Source organism: Chrysochloris asiatica, unplaced genomic scaffold (assembly GCF_000296735.1).
Source record: "Chrysochloris asiatica unplaced genomic scaffold, ChrAsi1.0 scaffold00159, whole genome shotgun sequence".
NCBI lineage: Eukaryota > Metazoa > Chordata > Mammalia > Afrosoricida > Chrysochloridae > Chrysochloris > Chrysochloris asiatica.
Window position 1 is genome coordinate 2,956,593 of NW_006408677.1, and position 23,855 is coordinate 2,980,447.

The 23,855-nt window shown below is 43.2% G+C and overlaps 1 protein-coding gene across 1 annotated transcript in view; it reads right to left on the bottom strand.

The window, feature by feature from the left end:
* The window catches only part of FRMPD3 (FERM and PDZ domain containing 3), a 139,575-nt gene that overhangs the window by 90,644 nt on the left and 25,076 nt on the right, over positions 1-23,855 (bottom strand). The window contains exons 5-6 of the mRNA XM_006871066.1: positions 16,482-16,584; positions 11,887-11,936 (exon numbers count right to left, since the gene is read on the bottom strand). Coding sequence (XP_006871128.1) covers positions 11,887-11,936; positions 16,482-16,584 — 153 coding nt within the window. The remainder of the gene's footprint in view (positions 1-11,886; positions 11,937-16,481; positions 16,585-23,855) is intronic.

Below are 23,855 nucleotides of genomic sequence, written 5' to 3' on the forward strand. Positions count from 1 at the left end.
GGTCAGCAGTTCGAAACTACCAGCTGTTCCGTGGGAGAAAGATGAGGCTTTCTGCTCCCGTAAAGATTTACAGCCTCGGAAACCCTGTACAGGGTTACTATGAGTTGGAACTGACTCCACGGCACATAACAACAACAACAAGTTACTCCACAGGAGAGAAGAGGTTTTTTGCTCCCATAGAGATTTACAGGCTCGGAAACCCTACAGTGTTGCTGTGAGTGGGAACCGACTCAACTACACTTAACAACACAGCCACCACCACCTATGGCTGTAATATAATATAATCCCCTTCCATAATACAATTTAATGTAATATAAGCTTTCAGTTGAAGCCATTTTAGTGTAGGGCAGGTTCTAAACCTAATCTATGTTGGAAGAAGTCTGATCGAGAATGCGTCTTAGAAGCCAAGATGACCAGACTCCTTCTCTTGTACTTTAGACATATCAGGAGGGACAAATCCCTGGGGAAGAACATGCTAGGTAAAGTGGAAGGTTAGTGAAAAACAGGAAGACCCCCCAGTGAGATGGATTGGCACAGTGGCAGCAGCAATGGACTTATAACAAAGATTGTGTGGATGATACAGTGTTTCATTCTGTTGTGCATAGGGCTGCTATGAGTCACAACTGACTCGATGGCACTTAACAACAACAATCTCTCAAGAGCAGCAGAGGCACAGAGACAGATGCTATCTGTTGACAATGGAGGCAGATGAATTTACAAGCCCAGGAATTCCAAGAATTGGTGGCTACTAGAAGCTGAAATAGACAAGGAAGGGTCTCCCCACTAGAGCCACACTCTAACTATGGAGAAAATGAGACTTGGTGGCACTGTGGGTTAAGCACTGGGCCACTAACCAAAAAGTCAGTAGTTCAAACCCACCAGCCACTTCCCAGGAGAAAGACAAGGTAGGCTGCTTCCTTAAAGGTTTACAGTCCAGGGAAACACTGTGGGGTCTTTTCTATTCTGTCCTAGAGGGTCACTATGAATCGGCACCGAATCAACAGCAGTGGGTTGGGTTTGGGTTTGGGTTTGGGTCAGGAAAGAGTTCACCAAGTAGGTGACATTTAAGTAGAGACTTGAAGGAAATGAGGGAGAAACAACCATGAGGATATATATCTGGGAAAAGAGCCTTCCAAATAGATGACGAGTAAAGGCCTTGAGGTGGGAGTAGGGTTGAGGTGTAGGAAGAGCAGCAAGGAAGCCTACTGTGGCTCCAGAAGAATGATGGAGAGGGAAGCAGGAGATGTGATTAGAGGCAGCTGGGAGCTGGATCATACAGGAACTTCAAAGCTATGCTAAGAACTTGGGAGTTTTACTCCACTGGAAGGTTTTGAGCAGACACAATCTGACTCGCATTTTAAAAAGATGCCTTTGACTTCTTGTGGAAAATAAGGAGCGTAAGGGCAGAAGTACGAAGAGCAAGCAGGTAGGCTTGTGGGAAAATAGGAGGGTAAAGGCAGAAGTAGAGAGAGCAGTTAGGCATCCTCTGCAATAATAAGTAAAAATACGATAGAGGCTTAGGCTAGGTGGGTAACAATGGAAATGATGAAAACTGATGGTGTTCTGGATATACAGTGAAGGCAGAAACAAGAATATGTTGATGGATTGGATGTGGGGGGTTGAGATAAAGAGAAGTCAACTGGAAGAATGGGGTGGTCATTTATTGAGATGAGAAAGACTAGGAGGAAAACCAGGTATGGGCTACTTCAAACTACATTGGGACCTCTGAGACCTACAGTCTGGCATTCCTTTGGGTAAAAGCCATGAAGGTCTCTGACAGCCCTTGTCTGCCACTAACGCTGTTGTGGAGATGCATCTATGAGATTAGCCAAAAGCACAAAGGAGGAAATGAAATTGCCAATATTTTCAAGGATTTTAATCATTGTCAGGTATCTGTTTTAGTACTATTTTCAGCTTATTTGTGCCTCATTCCTCACTGACCCTTGTCCTGCTGGTCTCCAAGACTCCATCCTATTCTTGGTTGTCAGCTTTGATCACTGATGGTGACTCACTCATTGCCAGCTGGTCTCTGCTAGGTGTCAGAGTCATGTCTAGCCCTATGCTCAGACACAGATGAGGCCTGCCTTGCAGTGGGCTCTTAAAGGCCTGAGGCAGTAGGGCCCAGGAATCTGTTTAAAATGCCTTTACCCATTAAGCATAGATTAATTGAGTACCTTAGGTTGGACATCTGAGTTTTTCACTGACCCTATTTTTCCTCTAAGGAGCTGGAAATCTCATTTTGCAACAGGCACCCCTTCTGGCTAAAATGAATTTTGGCTTGAAATACGGGACTAGAATTGCTAAGTACCTCCGGGGCCACTGCAGGCCCCTTGAAGCAAATATGCAGCCAGCAGCTAGGTGAAATAAGCAGTAGAAGAGAGAGTCTGTCTCTCCCTCAGGGCTGAATTCAGCAGCTGGTGATTCTTTGACCATTTTTTAATTTGTTGGTTCTGTTATTACAGATTTCAGAGTTGTGATCACTCATATCTTAGCCAAAAGTCAAGTGTCTGGCCAACAATTTTAGTGCTCCATTGTGATAAACTATGAAAGGATTTCTAGATGATGGGGCACAGGGTCCTGAAGTTTGGGTGGCCTTCTAATTTGCCTTTCCTCTATCTTGACTGTCTTTGACCTCCGCGTCTGTAGTTGTTGTACGCTTTCAATTCTGACTCATGGTGCCTTATGAGACCTAATAGAACTGCCCCATAGGGTTTTCTAGACTGTATTCTTTACGGAAGCAGATCGCCAGGTCTTTTTCCCTGTGGAGCAGCTGAGGCTACTTATACTCAATTCCCATAGCAACCACCATAGGAGCCTGAGACAACGGTCATCCTGATTTCACTGGCCCACTGAAAGGGGGAGTAGGAGACTTTGCTTACTGTACTTCAGGACTACGTCAAGATGAAAGGCTATCTGTTTTCTTAACCCCCCACAAGCCACACTTGACTGTCCAACCTCATTCCCCAATCTATCTTTAATTGGCATCTTTCATACTGGATTGTGAGCCAAAAGGTCGGTGGTTCGAGCTCACTAACTGCTCAGTGGTAGAACGATGAGGCTTTCTGTTGCTGCAAAGAGTTGTAGCCTTTGAAGCCCTATATAAAGTCATTATGAGTCAGAATCAACTCAACAGAACTTAAAAACAACAACAATGTCAGTCAATTGGTTCTCCATTTGCAGTCATGCAACGATTAAGCAACACACCTGAATACATAACTTTGATTGGTATCTATTTATGCAATATAGTTTGAGGGACCCTGATAAAGGACCACTGGGTCTCCTAAAGTATTCCCCAAATGGCTGCTATGGTAGAGTCACTCTGGTAAAAGGAAAATATTTTCTGAAAGAGACAATTTATTAGACCAACAGCTCTCAACTTTGGCTACATATCAGAATCATTTGGGGAAGTCTTGTCAAGACCAATGCTTGGGCCCCATCCCCAGTTTCTAATTCAATTGGTCCACGGTAGACCCTGAGGAACAGGGTTTTAAAACAGCTTCTCAGGTGTTTCTCATGTATAGTCAAGGTGGTGAACCATTAGCAGCCACAGAATGTAGGAGCCGGAAGGAGTGCTAGAGATTGTCCTGTGTTCCCCAGAGTTTACAGACCATCAGGATCACCTTTGGGTCTTGTTAAAAATACAGACTCCAAGCCCCAGTCTAACCCTATCAATTCAGAATCACCAGGAGATTGTCTTCTGGAGGAAGTGATAAGCAAACTTTAACAGGACAAGAGTTTGGTAAGAGGCAGCACACTCCATGCATCCATAAGATGCCAAGTGCCCACTGTGGACACAGTACTCTTGTGTTCTGTGATGCAGAGGGTATAACATTGAACATATGCTGGAATCTTCAAGAAGTTTTCATTATAGCTTAAGATAAAAGAGATGTGGACTCGTATGAGGACAAAAGTCCATATAGGGAAGTGAGACCAAAGAACTGAGCAGAGAGGAAAAGAAAAGGAGCCCATCTATAGCAAGGAGGTTGGAGCATATGGAAACATCAGAACTAGGGGGAAATGGGAGTGCTCAAGGCAATTTCAGAATATGAAAGCTGAAATGGAGATGAGGTAGGTTAGGCTTTTCATTCTGCACCTAAGTTTGGACATTAGAGTTTCCTGTAGTTTAACTTGCTATGGGGTGTGAAAGTTGTGCTTTCTTCATAACATCAGTAAATATTATTGAGTAATGGTGTGGTGCTGTAGGATAAGCACTGGACTGCTAATCACAAGGCCAGTGGTACAAACTCACCAGCCACTCCTTAGAAACATTACACAGGGCCACTGTGGGTCAGAACCAACTCAATGACACTTAACAACAACTCTGTGTCAGGTGCTGGGGATACAACAATGTACAAAACATAGTCCCCATCCTCATGAAGGAGTCCTGGTGTGGCGCTGCACGATAATGTGCTGGACTGTAAGGTTGGTTTAACTGCAAGGTTGGTGGTTCAAACTCACCAGCCGCTCCTTGGAAACCCTATACAGGTTCACTATGAGTCTGAACCAACTCGATGGTACTTCACAACATTGTCGAGTAGATTTCTGAATCATAGTGATAGCATGTGAAAGAGTAGAACTACACCTGTAGGATTTCCTTCAGCAGTTCGAAACTACCAGCTGTTCCGCGGGAGAAAGATGAGGCTTTATGCTCCCGTAAGGATTTGCAGCTTTGGAAACCCTGTGCAGGGTCACTATGAGTCGGAACCGATTCCACGGTACTTAACAACAACAATCTTTACAAATATTATAAAGAAATGTGCAAAGGCTTTGAGTTAGGAAACCAAAAGGGAAGAACATGTTAAGCATTTCTCAAGCTGAAAGAACTGAAGAAAAAAGTCAAGACTCATCTTGCAATATTGAAGGGTGCTGTGTGCTAATGTGTCAGACTGCAAAGTTGTTTGAACTGCAAGGTCGGTGGTTCAAGCTCACCAGCTGCTCCTCAGAAATCCTATATAGGATTGCTATGGGTTGGAATCGACTCAATGGCACTTCACAACAACAACAATGGGCAAAATGGAGTCCTCTTGTGGTGCTACAGGTTAATGTGTTGAACTGCAAAGTTGGCTTGAACTGCAAGGTTGACAGTTTAAGCACACCAGCTGCTTCTGGGAACACTACGCAGGGTCGCTAAGGGTCAGAGCTGACTCAAAAGCACTTAACAACAACAACAACATGGGAAAGTATTGAGTGATGCAGAAAGTATCAAAAGAAGATAGAAAGAGTACATAGAGTCACTGTATCAAAAAGAAATAGTTGATGTTCAACCATTTCAATTGGCAGCATATGATCAGGAGCCAATGAAACCAAAGGAACAAGTCCAAGCTGCACTGAAGGCACTGGCAAAGAGCAAGGTTCCAGGAATTTATGGAATGCAAACTGAAATGTTTCGACAAACAGAGACAGCATTGGAGGCATTCACTCATCTCTGCCAAGAAATTAGGAAGACAGCTACATGGCCAACTAATTAGAAGAGATCCACATTGGTGCCCATTCCAAAGAGAGGTGACCCAATGGAATGTGGAAAGCATCGGACTATATCATAAATAATGCATGCAGGTAAAATTTTTGCACAGGATAGTTAAAAAATGGCTGCAGCAATCCATTGACAGGGATCTGCTGGAGGTTCAGGTCAGATTCAGACCGTGATGTGAAATGAGGGCTATCACTGCTGTCATAAGATGGATCTTGGCTGAATGCAGAGAATATCAGAAAGATGTTTACATGTGCTTTATTGACTTTACAAAGGTTTTCAATTCTGCGGATCATGACAAGCTATGGACAAGATTATGGAGAATGAGTATTATGTAACACTTACTTGTGTTCATGAGGTGACTGTACATAGATCAAGAGACAGTCTTGATCCAACAGAACAAGGGGACTGGGGGACTGGTTTAAAATCATGAAAGGTGTGTGCCAGGGTTGTATTCTTTTACCATACTTATTCAATCTGTATGTTGAGCAAATAATTTGAGAAGCTGGATTATATGAAGAAGAACATGGCATCAGGGTTGCAGGAAGGCTCATTAACTTTGCTTGCTGGAAGTGAAGAGGACTTAAAATGCTTACTGATGAAGATAAAGCTCCACAGCCTTCAGTATGGGTTACACCTCAGTGTAAAGGAAAGAAAAATCCTCACCACTGGACCAATACACAACATCCATGTAAATGAAGAAAAGATTGAAGTTGTCAAAGACTTCATTTTGCTCAGATCAACCATCAACACTCATGGAAGCAGCAGTCAAGAAATCAAATGACGTATTGCTTGGTAAAGTGGAGGGTCAGTGAAAAAGAAGGAGACCCCAACAAAATGTATTGGCACAGTGGCAGCAGTAATGGGCTTAAGCGTAGCAACGATTATGAGATTGGCGCAGGTACTGTTGTTGTATGGATGTTCACTGTGAGTTGGCACACTGACACAACAGCACCTAGACAACAGCAATCTTTACAGAAGTAGATAGCTGGTCTATCTCCTGAGGAGCCGCCTGGTAGGTTTAAACTGCCAACATTTGGTTAGCAGGTGGAGTGCTTAACCATAGTGCCACCAGTTCTCTTTCCCTCTTCTCTGGTAGTGTAATGGATTACACATTGGGCTGTTAACCACAAGGTCAGCAGTTAGGATCTTCCAGTGGTTCAGCAGGAGAAAGATGAGGTTTTTTGCTTCTGTAAAGATTTATAGCCTCAGAAACCCTATACAGCAGGGATGGGGAATGTCCGGCCTGTGGGCCATATAAGGCCCTTGAAGTAATTTGGTCTGGCCCTGCCAAGGCAACTGAAGTTCCAGCCATCACCTTAGGGATTAGTTAGTTAAATGTTTGAAGAAATATAGTAGGCTAATTTTTAAGTTGATAAATTTGTATGGCCCATGAACGATGTTATAAATTTTGGCAGAAAAAAATGCTCTCCACCCTTGCTATACAGGGCTGCTATGAGTTGGAATCAACTAGACGGCACACCACCACCACCACCACCACCACCCTTTCTATATGTTGTTAAGTGCCGTCAGGTCAGTTCTGACTAATAGTAACCCTGTATATGGTTTCCAAGGAGCAGCTAGTGAGTTCGAACTGCTGCAGAACAGCTGGTAGTTTCGAATTGCTGACCTTGCGGTTCGCAGCCCAATTCATAACCACTATGCTACCAGAGCATATATAAAGCCAAACCCACTGCTATCAAGTTGATTCTGACCCATGGCGACCCCAAGTATTACAATGTTACATGTTAGGATTTTCTTGACTGCGTGGCACAAATAGTTACACACTGGACTATTAACTAAAAGGAGTCTTGGGGTGGTGCTATGGGATAAACACTGGACTTCAAGGTCAGTTTGAATCGCAGGGGCAGTGGTTCATACTCACCACCTGATTCTCAGAAACCCTATAAAGGTTCACTATGACTTGGAACCAACTCGATGGCACTTAACAAGGACAATTAACCAAATGGCTGGCAGTTCAAATCCACTCAGCAGCACCTCAGAAATAAGGCTTGGCAATCTGCTTCTAAAAGGTCACACAGCCTTGGAAACCCTATGGAGTGCAATGACAACTAACAGCAACAACATTTACAAAAGCAAATTGCCAAGTCTTTCTTCTGTGGTGTTACTGAGTGAGTTCAAACCACCAACCTTTACCTTTAAAAGTTTAAGTTAGTAGTTGTTGTTAAGTGCCATTGATTCGGCTTCAACCCATAACGAGGGTGTCCGAGGAGTGGCTAGTGAGTTTGGACCACGGACCTTGCAATTCAAGCTGGCTTTGCAGTCCAATGCATTAACCCACAGCATTAAGTTAGTAGTCGAGTACAAACCATTTGTGCCAGCCAGGGATTTTATCTAAATCATATTTCATAGGAATATAAAATGGTTACTCTGTAAAAATATTTCGGCAGTTTCTAAAAAAAACTAAACATACACTTACCTTCCAATCCAGCAATTCTACTTCTTTTGGGCATTTTCCCCATAGACTTATGCTCACAAAAAGCTTGTACATGAATATTCATAGCAGCTTTATTTATAATAGTACCAAACTGGAAACAACTCAGATGTCCTTCAACAGATGAACTGTTAAAATTTTAGTACATGCATACTATTCAGCAATAAAATAATACTATTGTTAAAACAATAATGCTATTTACTACTGTTGTTGCTGTTAAGTATCGTCAAATCGGTCCTGACTCATGGGCACCCTGTATAGGGTTTCCAAGGAGCAGTTGGTGAGTTTGAACTGCCAACCTTGTGGGTCACAGTCCAAGGAACATACAATAACTTGGATGAATCTTAAACCCACCAGACATCTCCTAATCAGAATCACTATTAGTCAACAAAGGAGCTCTGGTAGCAGAGTGGCTACGAATTGGGCTGCTAATCTCATAGTCAGCAGTTCAAAGCTATCAGCTGTTCCGCAGGAGAAAGATGAGGCTTTCTGCTCCCATAAAAATTGACAGCCTCAGAAACCCTATGCAGAGTCACTATGAGTCGGAACCGACTCCACGGGGCATGGCACGTAACAACAACAACAATTAGTTAACAACAACAGGTATAAGGGGTGTGGTAGGGTGGGGAGGGAATTGGGTATGGTTGTAAAAAAGCAGGAGTCCTGGTGTGGCACTGTGGGTGAATGTGCTGGAATGCAAAGTTGGTTTGAACCACAAGGTCAGCAGTTCAAGCTCACCAGCTAGCTGCTCCTTGGAAACTCATAGCAGAGTTGCTATGAGTCGGAACCAACTCGATGGCAGTCAACAACAACATAAAAGGACAACATGACGGAACCTTGTGGTGGCAGATACATGAACCTACACATGTGATAAACTGACATTGAACTGTACACAGACATTATATCAGTGTGAATTTCCTGGTATTGAGATGGTGCTGTAGTTATATAAGATGTAGCCAGTGGGACAAACAGCAGGAAGGATACATGGGACATCTCTCTACTATCTTTAAAACCTCCTATTATTCTACAGTGATTTCAAAATCAAAAAACCACACACACACACACACACACACACACACACACATATATATATATATATATATATATATATGTGTAAAAGAAAAAAAAGTCACCTGAATACAATAAACAGGATTATAATTTTTTTTAGACTTTATATATCTATCTATATCTATCTATCTATCTATATATAATATTTTAGTGCTAAAAAAAAAAAACCTTAAGAAGTATCAAGACGTTGTAAAAGGTAGATTCTACTTATCTGAAAAGGGTAGCCAGGAAAGGCTTCTACAAGGAGGTGAGATTTGAGTAGATACTTGATTAGCAAAGCCACCCACAAAGAGTTTTTGATCAGACAACATAGGAACCACGTATTCTTTGAAAACCATTGGGCATTTTCATAATGAGAGTTCAGAGAAGATAAGGGACTGCCCACTTGGCAAATGCACATATGAAGTAAGATGAATGTGTCAGGGAGTTGGTCTTGACTGCCAGAGGCAGAAGAGAATTAGCATGTAGAAAACTGCAATCAAGATGATCTAATTCCAGACTTGGTAGTGCAGTGGTTCAAACCCACCAGACATCCTCTATAAAGGATCACTATTAGGCAACAACAGGAATAATGGGTGTGGTAGGGTGGGGAGGGAGTTGGGTGTGAGTTCGCTCAGCTGCCAACAGAAAGATTACTGGGTTCAAACCCACCAGTCAGTCTGAGGGAGAAAGATGTGGAGGTCTGCTTCCAAAGAGATTACAGCCCTGGGAACCCCATGTGGCAGTTCTATTCTGTCAGTAGAGTCACTGTAAGTGGCCATTGACTCCTTGGCAACAGGTTTGTTTTTTGGGGGTTATCTCCAGAAGAACTGGATGGTGTCTGGCTACTATTATTAACCATTTTGATCAAAGACTTCATAGAAGAATCCTGACCCAAAGTAGGGAAATGCAGAACAGAATTTCAAATTCTCATGAATCTTTGGAAGCTGGATGAACTCATGAAACTATTACCCTGGGATAATCTTTAAACCTCAACCCTCATACCAAAAATATCCCCTGAAGTCTTTAAAAAAACAAACAAGTCATTTAGCTTAATTGATAAAGAATGTCTGCCTTGAATACTGTGCTCTTTTTAAGAATTATCTATACAGGATCCGATTTGACAACAGCAACTCAAAAGATTAGACAGAAAACTTAGGGGGAAGTGAGGTTGTGTTAACGATGGAAGAAAAACTTAGAAACAATGGGTAAGAATGGTTGTACAACTATAAGTTGGATTGTGATTGTAGAAATGGTTGAATTAGTAGATTTCTGCTGTGTATATTCTCAACAACAACAACAACCAAGAAAATACTGAAAAAACTGTCTATCTGCCAGGGAGTGTATGTATGTGTGTGTGTGTGGTTCACAATGGCACAGAAGAGGGCTGGAAGCTATGGGAAGGCCAGTTAGAGCTTGATTTTAAAGCCATATCTCCCTGACTCATGAGCTCGTACTCTACACCTTTGCATCATTCCTGGCTTTGGACATAAACACTGTCTTGTCTCTCTCTAGACATTCTCTGCCTTGATTTTTGTCTGAAAAATTTTACCCTGTCCTTGAAAGCCCAGCCTCCTCTGTGAAACCTCCCCTGATTTCATGTGTCCCACCTCTACCAGCTGTGACCTCTCCTGTGGCTATGGGATGGGGGTAGAGATGGGGCATCAGTGCTGGGGTACAAAGGAATGATGGGGACACTGGAAAAAGATAGCTGACCTGAATGTGGAGAGGGACTCTGAGTTTTGAACATGGGAGTTTTACACTTGGGTTAGTGCATTTGAATTAAGGGTGGCCATCTCTTGTACTTCAGAAATGTTATCAGGAAGAACCAGTCCCCTGGAGAAGGACATCATGCTTGGTAAAGTGAAGGGTCGTGAAAAAGAAGAAGACCCTCAAGGCAATGGGCTGGCACAGTGGCAGCAACAATTGGTTCAAACAGGACAACATTTGTGAAAATCGAGCAGGTCCAGGCAGTGTCTCGTTCTGGTGTAATAAGGATGCTTTGAGTCAGAACCTCCTTGTCCCACCCCTAACAACAGCAGCATAAGGAGAGCACTTAGCAATGAATACAGCTCCTTCTGAATCTGCCTCTTGAGGAGAGGGGCCTGGGAATTATTACTGTTAATAAGTAGTCCTGGTGACTGTATTATGATTAGGCAAGTTTGGAAAACATTGTTGTAGTTGAAACTCCTTAATTTAAAGATGAGGAAATTGAGGCTCAGAAAAGGAAAGTGATTTATCTAGGTCACACAGCCAGTTAGTGACAGAATAAGGGCAAAGATTAACCGATTTGTCCAATTGTACTTCCCCTAGAAACTTTTTTTATTTTTTTATTAAATTCTCAACATACAGCACTGTGTCTCATACATTGAAGGTCATTTAGTAAGTACTTACATGAACAAATAAATAAGCTTAGCACCTACCATCTGCCAAGACTTTATGGCAGTTGGATCCTGAACAGGTAAGTTTTGATGGTGGTAGTTTTTAACTGCCATCTAGTTGGTTCAGACTCATAGCGACCCTGTATAGGGTTTCCAAGGAGCAGCTGGTGGGTTTGAACTGCCAACCTTGTAGTTCGCAGTCTAGTGCTTGTCCTACAGAGCCAAACCAGTGTCTAATTTTGACAGAGGCACAGGGAAAAAAGAGGTGGAAAGTAAGTCTGAAAGTGAGGTAGGGGGCAGCATAAATGAGGTAAATTTGAGGGTAGAGGGCAGAACTGGCCATTGTAAAGCCCTTCAGAATCCTCAAGCCTTGGACATTATGTCCAGAAGGTATTCTTTAAATTCCCTTTTACATTCTTGGCTCCCACCATGTTGGCCTATTCTCTGCTCCCCGCTCTCCCATCACTGTCTCTTTCCAATATGGGGTCATCTCGTTTCAGTCAGGAGGAAAAGCAGATGGCAAAGAGGCTCACTCATCTGTTGAGTATGCAGAACTGTATGAACGATGAATTGCTTAGCACTCCTACAGAGAAAAGAGGCAACAGGAGAGTAATGTTTCATGCACTAGGTATTCATCTAGCATAAGAAGTCATACCAGGATTTTCTCAGGGGCTGCATTTGTGTATATGGATTAGGGCAGAGGGCAATACAAATATCTGCAAGGATGTCTCACTTCCCATCACTTGCGGAGGCCGACATAAGCCATCCATAAAATGGTACCCAGGCATCTGAAGATTACTGGGGTTGTCACATTTTTCAAGTCTTTTTTTTTGTTTTTTTTCATATTCCTTCTCACATTTTCTTTGTAGAAATCCCTAAACCTTATCAACAATTTTATCTGTAAACATGAAAGGAAAAAGGAAGTTTTGAATGATGGCACTCCAAGTGCACACTTTCAAGGAGTCCTGGGAACCATGAATGATGATTACTGGTAATTTGGTATATAAGCAAGAAGAGAAATTCAATGATGGTCATTTGGTCAGCATGACTCATACGCAGAAGATTTGTTTTAATGGAAGGACCAAAAATTGAGATCCAGGGAGCACCAGATGGAAGCCAAGACTCCCCAGATTGCAAATATTCAAAAGGTTGAAGAATTTCAAATTCACTGAACAAGAATTATGCCAAAGATCAAACAGACAGTTTGGTATGAAAACTCTCTCCCAGGAATATATAAGCCTTCAACTGAACTAAGAGAAATGGATTAGTGTCCCTAGAAGCAACTTCTCTTCTCCTTATTGGCCCTCTTCAAATGTGTATTAGAACAAAGGTATTCTACAAGCAGAGTCCAAAAACCTTTCATTATGGGGATTCAAGAAACGCCAAGTCTTCCTACTCAAGAACCTTGAACATTTCCTATTTGGGGTAGAGCAAAGTCCAGGGATAAATCAGCTCTCAGAGTTGGGAAACTCCCAGGAGATATAAGGAGTTGGATTCCAGGGAAAGTAATAGGGGAAAAAACCTTTATCTTGAACAGCAAAGGAGTATAATGTAAGTCACATCTCCCCATTTCATTTAGAATGTACAGCCAAAGTCTTTACAATGGTTTAAGATGCCACATAATCTGGCCTATCACTTACAACTCTTCCCCTTATTTACCCTGCTCCAGCCAGACTGACTTCTTCAAACATGCCAGACTCACTCTTGCCTTATAGTCTTAGCCTGCCTATTTTCTTTTTCTTCCACACCCTCACTTCCTTTAAGTCTTTCTTTAAATCTTCTCAACGAGGCTGACACTGACCGCATTATTTAAAATTGCATTCTGCACCACTGCCCCCCTACACTCCTGATCCTCTTTACTCCACTTGACTGTCTGTTCTTCAATAATATTTGTAACTTCTAATATACAGCAAAAACCAAGAAACCAGTTGCCGTTGATTCTGACTCATGGTGAGCTCATGTGTGTCAGAGTAGAACTGTACTCCCATGGGGTTTTCAATGGCTGTGATTGTTTTCTGAGGTACCACTGGGTGGTGAGCAATGCTGTTTGCACCACCCAGGGATATCAATATAGTGTGTAATTACTTATGTATCATGTTTCTCACTTATGGCATATCTCCTTCCACTAGCATGTAAACGCCAAAAGGCCAGGGATTTTTTTTCTGTCGTTTTCAGTGATATATCTTCAGTGCCTAGAACAGTTTCTGACACATAGCATACATTCAGTAACTAGTCACAAAAAAATGAATGAAAAACTTACTGGCCCCTGAGGTGATCAAATGAGTGAGCTCTGACCCCCGAAGGATCTCAAAATGTCCTAAAAAAAAATTGGGCTACCTTGTTCCAGGGTGCTAAGAAATCTGCTAAAAGTACAGCATTAATATCTATGGAAGGAGCTCTGGTAGCATAGTGGTTACGAATCGGGCTGCGAACTGCAAGGTCAGCAGTTCGAAACTACCAGCAGTTCCGTGGGAGAAAGATGAGGCTTTCTGCTCCCGTAAAGAATTACAGCCTCGGAAACCCTGGACAGGATCGCTATGAGTCGGAATCGACTCCACGGCACATCACAACAACAACAATATCTGTGGGGGCAGGCTAGAAGAACCACAATATGCCCTGCTAGGGTTGAAAGTAATCCTCCCATATTTTGTGGTGGTAAAGGGTGAAGGATGAAGAATGGAGAAATTCAGTGGACAAATGAACTTGGAGAAGAAGTCATTACGGACCAGATATACTTTAAGATATTGAGCTGGAGGAGAAAAATGTCAAGGAAAACCTGTTCTGGTCTTCAGGAGGGTGCATTTCAAACCCCCCAGAGTCATTAATACAATGTTCTTCCACACACAGAATGCTTAGTCTACCTTTGAAATGGGGAGGGGTGCCAGAGGCAGGTGGGTCTTTGGGAGCCCAAGAAAGATGAATGGGATGGAAATGTTCTGCAACTAGAGTGGTCGAAGGACATGGAGCAGAGAGAGTGAACACAAAGTTTCAGTTGAGGGGAGCTAGCCAAGGTCTCTCAAACTGAAGTCAACCCAAGGACTTTCGAACCTTCACCTCTGTCCCTGCCTTCTTCATCAAAAGGTCCATGAGTGTGTGTGGGTGTGTACGTGCGGTGTGAATGTAGGGTATAAGTATGACATGTGTGGTATGTAGTGTGTGATATGTGGTGTGTGTGGTGTGTGTGTGCTGTGTTCAGGTAAGGGACAGGAAAAGTCAATGTGGGTATTCCCTACTGTGGATGGTGGTGGTCCCCCTGACATTCCCCTCTTTCCCATCTTACTCACAAACTCCTTGGATAGAATCCATAATGGCAGATTCTCTTTTCAACCTACTGTTCAGGGATTTGGATTTTCCTTTCCTTGTGTATTTTTTTTGGGGGGTGGGTGCGGAAAATAATGTCATGCTCATAGTATAATCTCATTGGTTGCTTGGTTTGTTCCACTGTGCCGCTGTTGTTGTTGTTAAGTGCCGTGGAGTCGGTCCCGACTCATAACGACCCTGTACCGGGTTTCTGAGGCTGTAAATCTTTACAGGAACAGAAAGCCTCATCTTTCTCCAGTGGAACAGCTGGTAGTTTCAAACTGCTGACCTTGTAGGTCACAGCCCGATTCGTAACCACGACGCTACCAGTGCTCCACTATGTAGTAACTAAAAAACCATGAGGCTTGGGTGAGGGAGATGTTGGGTGGAAGGAAGTGGGAGTGAAACCTTAACAGGAAGGTGTTCTTTGTGTGTATTCACACTACTTAAAAAGGCCCACCAGACTTACAGCAAGAATCATTCCCACCCCCTCCACATACAGAGTAGACAGGGATGGGCAACTTGGACATTGGCTACCCAAAATGAGGGGTGGAGGGCTACAAAGGCAAGAAGTGACTGGCTTACAAGCTTTCAAGAGGGAACCTAGACCCAGAGGGCCTAGAGGAAGGTAGAATCTCCAGTGAGTAGTATTCAAATTGACTAGGCGGGGCTGATGAAATGAAATACAGACGGGTCTCTTGTGATACAATAGTGAATAATTGTTATCAGGACTGTTTGTGAGGGTCAGAAATGTAAAGGTGGATGTTTTATAGCAAGGAGGGGAGTGATTAACTTTTCAGTCTAGGAGCGGAGGTCCCTAGGACCATCAAGGGAGAAGAGCAGAGAGCGGGACCCTACCCAAAGAAACAGCGATGCCTGAAATGGAGCCAGAGATGATGATGTGGAGCTATGGAGCAGCTGGAGACTCTAGACCCAGAGAGGGAGAGCGACTGTGTGCTGAAGACCTGGGGGGCACGGGATTGCATGGAGGGGATTGTAACCATGGCAATGAGACAATATATGACAGGATGAATGTAAAACTAATGTTCTCCCATGTATACTATCACATAATTCACAATAAATCATTTAAGAAAAAAAAAAAAAAAGGCCCACCAGAAGGAGTAAGGGATCTCTGTGACCTTGAATGGCTGGTTCCTGAAGTCCTGGGTAACCAGTAGCCCTGGCGAGGGAAGTTCTCCTGGCAGGGGTCCTCTATGGGGGCCAGGGAGGTCAATGGTAGCCTGATACCACTGGTGGGACAAGGGTAAGGGTACTGTTTAGTTCCTGTCAAGGCATGCATGTTGTTCTTGTTAGGTGCCATCGAATCGATACCGACCCACAGTGACCCTATGCACAGCAGAACGAACCACTGCCCGATCCTGGGCCAACCACACTACTATTGCCACGATGCTGCCACTTGGGCAATCCAACTCATTGGGGGTTTTCATCTTTTTCTCTGACCCTCCACCTTACCAAACATGATATCCTTTGCCAGGACACCCCACCCCCACCGCTGGAGGATTCTACTACACATGAGCACAGATCTCCTCGAAATTTAAAGTGACAGTTTCCACTTAAAACCAAACAGCCACCACTCGTCTGTCAGTTTGTCATGCTGTGGTGGCTTGTGAGTTGCTGTGATTCTGAAAGCTATGCCACCGGTATTTTAAATACCAGCAGGGTTACCCATGGTGGACAGGTTTCAGATGAGCTTCCAGACAAAGACAGACTAGGAAGAAAGAGTGACGAACTACTTCCAAATCTTTAGTCACTGAAAACCTTATGAATAGCAGAGAAACACTGTCAAGGTATAAGAGGCCCCTTTTACCTGATGAGTTTTATGAATCTCCCCCTGGAGGCTTCACTAACTTCCTCCTCATTAACAGCCACAGTCTGGTCATCAGCCAGGAGTTTGTCCTCAGAGGGACCTCCTGCATAGGAGAGGAGAAAGGTATGAGGGAAAGCGCAAGTCTGGGCAAGAGTCACCAGCGCCAAGCCTACAGACTGAGTGGTGGCGGTGGTGGAAAGGGGATACTATTCAAGCTCTCGGCTGCAGCTGCTTTTGGCAGACGGAGAGCAGAGAGAGAAAGAAAGAGAATGGAGAAGACCTCCGTCAACTGGGAGTGGTAGGCAGTAAAAGGTTCCAAGCAAGATTCCAAGCCCAGGTCTGGAACTCAGACAAGATTAAGAAGTACTTCACTGGCTTGGTACTAAAGGAATGTGAAGTTCTATTTCACTAGGAGGGATTTGCTTAGGCACACGAATGACTTCCAGACTACTGGAAGGTGGCACAGGTGACAAGAAGAGGCTGAAGAATCTTCTTACTTGAACATTATTCATATTCACTTGACTAGTTTGGAATGATTTAGGCATTCACTTGCCTGGAGACAAGGGGATTTTATTTTCTTTCAACCTAAGGAATTTATTTTCTTTCAACACTGAGAGATGCTGTTCCCCAACAAATGAGGAGGGAGACCAGGCATAGACCCTAAATCATGGGGAGCTGGAAATTTGCTTTATCTCCTTCCCATCTCTACTGCCAAGGATAAGAAAGCAGATCGTCTGATGACAATACATTCTTGCTTGGGTTGTAGAGGGGTGCAATAAGGCTCAGAGCAAAGCTTTCTAGAGACTCAGGAAGAACAGGCGTCAGACCCAGCCTAATTCAAGCACGAAAGAAATGTTTTAATGTCATGCCCCAATCTCAAGCCAGACTTGACATTTTTTATGTGCACTTCAAAGGGCCACTGCTCATTCTGGAATGGAGTTTGCACCCAATTCCAAAAACATTAACATACAAAGCACATACGTCATTTGAGCACAGCTCAATGGCTCTGAAGTGTGGGACCTGCGTGCTGAGGGTGACTATGTGGACACAGCCAGCAGGATTCACACCTGAAATGGAATGGGCCTAAACCAATAGGCAAAATCTGTTGACAGCACAGTGACTTCAAAGCTGTATAGTGTAATAGTTAAGAGTATATATTATTTGCAAAATTTGTGCAAAAAAAATTGTACAAAAAAATTTGTGATCTTGGGCAAGATAGTTCATCCCTCTAAGTCTCTTTCTTCATCTGTAAAGTGGGAAAAGTAATAGTACCTATATCTGGGGGAACTATTACCACAAAGAAAGAAGACCTGGGATCCCTGTACTGTGAAGCTCTTAGATGCAGGGACAGGCTGATGCCATCACACATGGAGGTCTCCAAGGAATGCTGGGCCTACAGATGCTGAAAAGAGACAAGGCTTTCTCCAGAGCCAGTGCTCTGAATTCAGACTTCTGGCCTGCTGAATTGTAAGAGAACAAATTTCTGCTTGGTAAAGACATCCACTAGTAGAATTTCTGTTATAACAGCACTAGATAACCAAGACAGGGTCACAGTTATGGATATTATTTAGACATAATGCATCACCTTGCAAGATTATTAACTCTTTGGGTTTGAAAGCTTAGAACCATACTCTCAAGAGACAACTCATTTAATTGGCATGATATAGTGACTTATGTGATATGATTCAGGAAGCAATGCCATGGGTATTTTAAATACAAGCAGGGTCACCCATGGTGGACACATTTCAGCTGAGCTTCCAGAAACAACAAACTAGGAGAAGGAGAGAGGGAATACTTCCGAATATTTAGTCACTGGAAACCTCATGAATGGCAGTGGAAAACTGTCAGCACCAGAATACTGAATATAGAAAGAGGATTAAGAGCACCAGAATAGTGTTAGATACAGTGCCGACAGATGAGCCCCTCAGGTTGGAAGGCACTCAAAATACGACTGGGGAAGAGCTGCCTCCTCAAAGTAGAGTTGACTGTGATGACGCAAATGGAACTTTGGGACCTTCATTTGCTGATGGGGCACAACTCAAATGAAGAGAAACTGCTATAAACATCCATTAATAATCGGAGCATGGAATGTACGAAATATGAATCTAGGAAAATTGGGAATTGTCAAAAATGAAATGGAGCACATAAACATCAATATCCTAGGCATTAGGTGAAATGGACTGGTAATGGCCATTTTAAATCAGACAACCATGGTTTGCTGCACCGGGAATGACAAATTGACGAGGGATGGCCTCACATTCCTCATCAAAAAGAACATATCAAGACCTGTCTTGAAGAGCTCTGGTAGCGTAGTGGTTACGAATCGGGCTGCAAACCTTAAGGTCAGCGGTTCGAAACTATCAGACACTCCATGGGAGAAAGATGAGGCTTTCTACTGCCGTAAAGATTTACACCCTCGGAAACCCTGTACAGGGTCGCTATGGGTTGGAACCGACTCGACGGCACTTAATAACAACAACAACAATGATAGGATAATATCCATACACCGTCAAGGATGACCAGTTAATACCACTCAACCACTAAAGCTAGTGATGATCAAATTGACTACATCTATGGAAAGAGATGGAGTCCTGGTGTGGCGCTGTAGGTTAATATGCCAGACTGCAAAGCCATTTAAACTGCAAGGCCAGAGGTTCAAGCTCACCAGCCGCTCCTCGGAAACCCTATATGGGGTCACTATGGGTATGGGACCGACTCAATGGCACTTAACAACAACATGGAAAGAGATGGTGGAAAAGCTCCCCATCATCATCTAAAACAAGGCCAGGGCAAGACTGTTGAATAGACCATCAATTGCTCAAATACTAGTTAGGCTGAAGCTGAAGAAAATTAAAACAAGCCTACAATATGACCTTGAACATATCCTACCTGAATTTAGAGATCATCTGGAGAAGGCAAAGTTAAATAGTATAATGAAATGTGCAAAGGCCTGGAGTTAAACCAAAAGAGAAGAACACACTTAGCATTCCTTAAACTGAGGAAACTGAAGAAAAAATTCAAGCCTCTACTTAAAATAATGAAGGACTCTATGGGCAAAATACTGAATGATGCAGACAGCATCAAAAAAAAGATGGAAGGAATGCACAGAGTCACTCTACCAAAAAGAAATGGTTGATATTCAACTATTTCCAGAGGTAGCATATGATCACGAGTCAATGATATTGAAGGAAGAAGTCCAAGGAGCATTGAAGGCATTGGCAAAGAACAGGGGACTGGGAATTGATGGAACACAAATTGAAATCTTTCAGCAAACATGCGGCACGGGAGGCACTCACTCATCTATGCCATGAAATTTGGAAGACTGGCAAACTGACTGGAAGAAATCCTTATTTGTGCCCATTCCAAAGAAAGGTGATCCAACAGAATGCAGAAATCACTGGACAATATCATTAATATGTATGCAAGTAAATTACTGCTGAAGATAATACAAAAAATGGCTGCAATCATACATTGACAGAAAACTTTCAGAGGTTCAAGCTGGATTCAGAAGAAGACATGGAACAAGGGATGTTATTGCTGGCGTCAGATCGATCTTGACTGACTGCAGAGAATACCAAAAAGATGTTTACCTGTGCTTGACTGACTACGCAAAGGCTTTCAATTGTGTGGCTCATGACAAGCTATGGGCATCATTGTGAAGAATGAGTATTCTGGAACACTTAATTGTGCTCATAAGGAACCTATACATAGACCAAGAGACAGTTGTTCAAACAGAGCAAAGAAACACTGAATGGTTTTAAATTAAGAAAGGTGTATGCCAGGCTTGTAGTCTTTCACCATATTTACTCAATACGTATGCTGATTATATGAAGAAAAACATATCATCAGGATTGGAGGTAACAACCTACAATATGCAGCTGCTACAACCTTGCTTGCTGAAAGCCAAGAAGAGGACAGAGCTTCCATCTCAATGTAAAGAAAACAAAAATCTTCACCACTGTACCCATAAATAACATCATGATAAATGGAGAAAAGATTGAAGTTGTCAAAGACTTCATTTTGCTCGAAGCAGTCATCAACACTCATGGAAGCAGCAGTCAAGAAATCAAAGACGTACAGCATTAGGCAAAACTGTTGAAGAGCAAAGATGTCAGTTTGATGACAAAGGTGTACCTGACCCAGGACATGGTTTTTTCAATAATATGCATGTAAAAGTTGGATAGTTACTAAGGAAGACCATAGATGGATTGATGCATTTGAGTTATGGTATTAGAGGAGAATATTAAAATACCATGAACTGCCAAAAGAACAAACAAATCTGTGTTGGAAGAAGCACAGCCAGAGTGCTTGTTGGAAGCCAGGATGGCCAGACTTTTCTTTCATACTTCATATCAGGAGGGACCAATCCTTGGAGAAGGATATCATGTTTGTTTAAGTGGAGGGTCGGAGAAATAGAGGAACACCCCCAACAAGAAGGATTGGCACAATGGCGGCAACAATGAGCTGAGGCTTACCAATGATTGTGAAGTTGACACAGGACCAGGCAGTGTTTCACTCTGTGCTGCATAGGGTTGCTATGAGTCAGTGCTGAGTCGATGTCACCTAATAACAACAACATGTCTCAGGTACTTCGCACATGCTATCATGAGGGACCAGTCTCTGGAAAAGGACATGATGCTTGGTAAAAAAGATGCTCAGCAAAAAAGAGGAAGACGCTCAGTGAGATGGATTGACAAGGTGGCAGCAACAATGACTCAAACATAACAATTGTGGGGATGGCGCAGGACAGGGCAGTGTTTCGTTGTGTTATGCATAGTGTCGCTATGAGTCTGAACTGTCTCAACAGCACCTAACAACGTGTATCATAAGAATGTTAGGAAGATAAATGATAACTGAGATGAACGTGCAACACTGAAAACAGTCCCTGATGTTAGAATACAATAAATGGTACTTATTATTAGCCCTGGTGGTGTTGTGATTAAAGTGCCTGGCTGCTAAGCTAACCTGAAATGGAATGGACTTAAACCCATTAAGCAAAATCTTTTGGCAGCCCAGCACCTTCAGGACTGGATAGTGTGGTTGTTGTTGTTGTTGTTAAGTGCCATCGAGTCAGTTCCGACCCATAGCGACCCTGTACAGGGTTTCCGAGGGTGTAAATCTTTACGGGAGTAGAAAGCCTCATCTTTCTCCCGCGGAGCAGCTGGTAGTTTCGAACCGCTGACCTTACGGTTCGCAGCCTGATTCGTAACCACTACGCTACCAGAGCTCCTGGATAGTGTGGTTAAGAATACATTATTTGCAGCCAAAGAGACCTGTTCAAATCCACCAGCAGTTCCATGTATGAAAGATGTGGCAGTTGGCTTCTGTAAAGATTTACAGCCTTGGAAACCCCATGGGGCAGTTCTATTCCATCCAACAGAATGTCTATGAGTCACAATTGACTTGACAACAGTGAGCTTGGGTATTACATCCTCCAAGAGATAATTTCTTACAGTTATCATCCTCCTTTTATCCCTTCTTCCCCAAATGCCAATCCCTTCGATGGAGGCTTCCCTACCACCCTCCTTCTTTCCTTCTTTCGTTCCTTCCAAGAGACCTTGACTCTTTGATGGCAGTGGTAATGTCAATCTACTATTACTTTCAGGGAATAATTTGTTGGCTTGCTCAACCACAACTGCTCCATTATTAGGTTGTTGTTAAGTGCTGTCGAGTCAATTCTGACCCATAGTGACCCTGTATTAGGTTTCCAAGGAGCAGCTGGTGAGCTTCAACCACCGACCTTGCAGTTCAAATGACTTTGCAGTTTGACGCATTAGCCCACAGCGCCACACCAGGACTCCCCATTATTGGGTACTTACTGTCTTTTCTTAAGGAGCTCTGGTAGCATAGTGGTTACAAATCGGGCTGCGAACCTTAAGGTCAGCAGTTCGAAACTACCAGCTGTTCCGCAGGAGAAAGATGAGGCTTTCTGCTCCCGTAAAGATTTACAGCCTCGGAAACCCTGTACAAGGTCGCTATGGGTCGGAACTGACTTGACGGCACTTAACAACAACAACAACAACTGTCTTTTCTTAGAGTCCTGGTGTGGTGCTGTAGGATAAGCACTGAACTGCTAACCACAAGGTCAGCAGTTCAAAACTGCCAGCCATTCCTTGGAAACCCTAAACAGGGTTGCTATGAGTTGGAACTGACTAGGTGACAACTGCCTTTTCTAAATGGTTTCAACTACAGCACCAAACAAGTCCTTTGCATTCAGGGATGACCTGGGCCAGCAGCAGTCCTGCGGACCACCCCAAGTCTTTTATCAGGCTGTGCCTACCAGACCCATGGCTTTCTGTGGTGCTCACCTGGAGCTTTCTATGTTTCCACTCCTCCAACTCCTTCCTCTTCACTCTCATACTAATTGCTGCTGACTCTGACTTCCCTTCTAGGCCTGGGGGCTTCCTTCAGCCCTAGGAATTCTACCTGCCTTTGATATTAAAGCAGGGGCTCCTAGTGTTCTGTTACTAAGTTGTCTCTGGTCTCTCTTTCCCAGGACAAAAATGATTTCTGATCAGAGACTCAAAAGTGTTTTGCCCAATTGCATGACTGACTCTGGAGCCTTAGGTCAGCCACTAACGCCTATACTGATTTGGTGTTTTTTGTTGTTGTTGTTTTCTCTCTGTGTGCCCTCTAGTTAAAGAGAAAATGTACAAAAACCTTTTTCTTTTCCTTGGAGGACTGCAAAATTCATCAAATTTCTGCAAGACCAGTTTGTACTCCGGCTGCTCCTCTTGACTGAGCGAGAAACTGTTGTAAACATCTAAAGCCTCAGGCCCAGCAAGAACAGGAATAAAGCTTTTCGTCTGTCTTTTCTGTCAATGTCTAGCAGATCTGGAAAAAAAACAGTGTTTTGGTTCTTTCCCATTTCATTCATGATGGCAGGGTTTCATAGTTCAGGTTGAGCTTTCGTTTATTCCAACCTACATGGTCCCATTCAAGCCCAAGTGACCAGTGTGGCATCAGACAGGCCCTGGTGCAATTCCTGCCTCTGCTACGTCCTAGGTTGCATGACCCTGGGCAAATAAGTTCTGTTCTCTATGTCTCCATTTCCTCCTCTGTAAAATGGGAATGCTCTCACTTATGTTGCAGGCTTGGTTATGAGGATTAAATGAGATGATGCAAAGTATGTTGTTGTTTGTGTACTATCGAATCAATTCTAATGTATGTACGATTTCCAAGGCTGTAATCTTTACAGTAGCAGAATGCCACATTTTGTCTTTCACAGAGTAGCTGGTAAGTTCAAACTGCCAACCTTTCTGTTAGCTGCCAAGTTCAGGAGCAGATTACCTACTAAGCATTATAAGCGTGGGATTACTTGTGCTTGTTTACTAATCTGTAGTGAAGAGTTTCAACAAATAAGACACTGTTCAC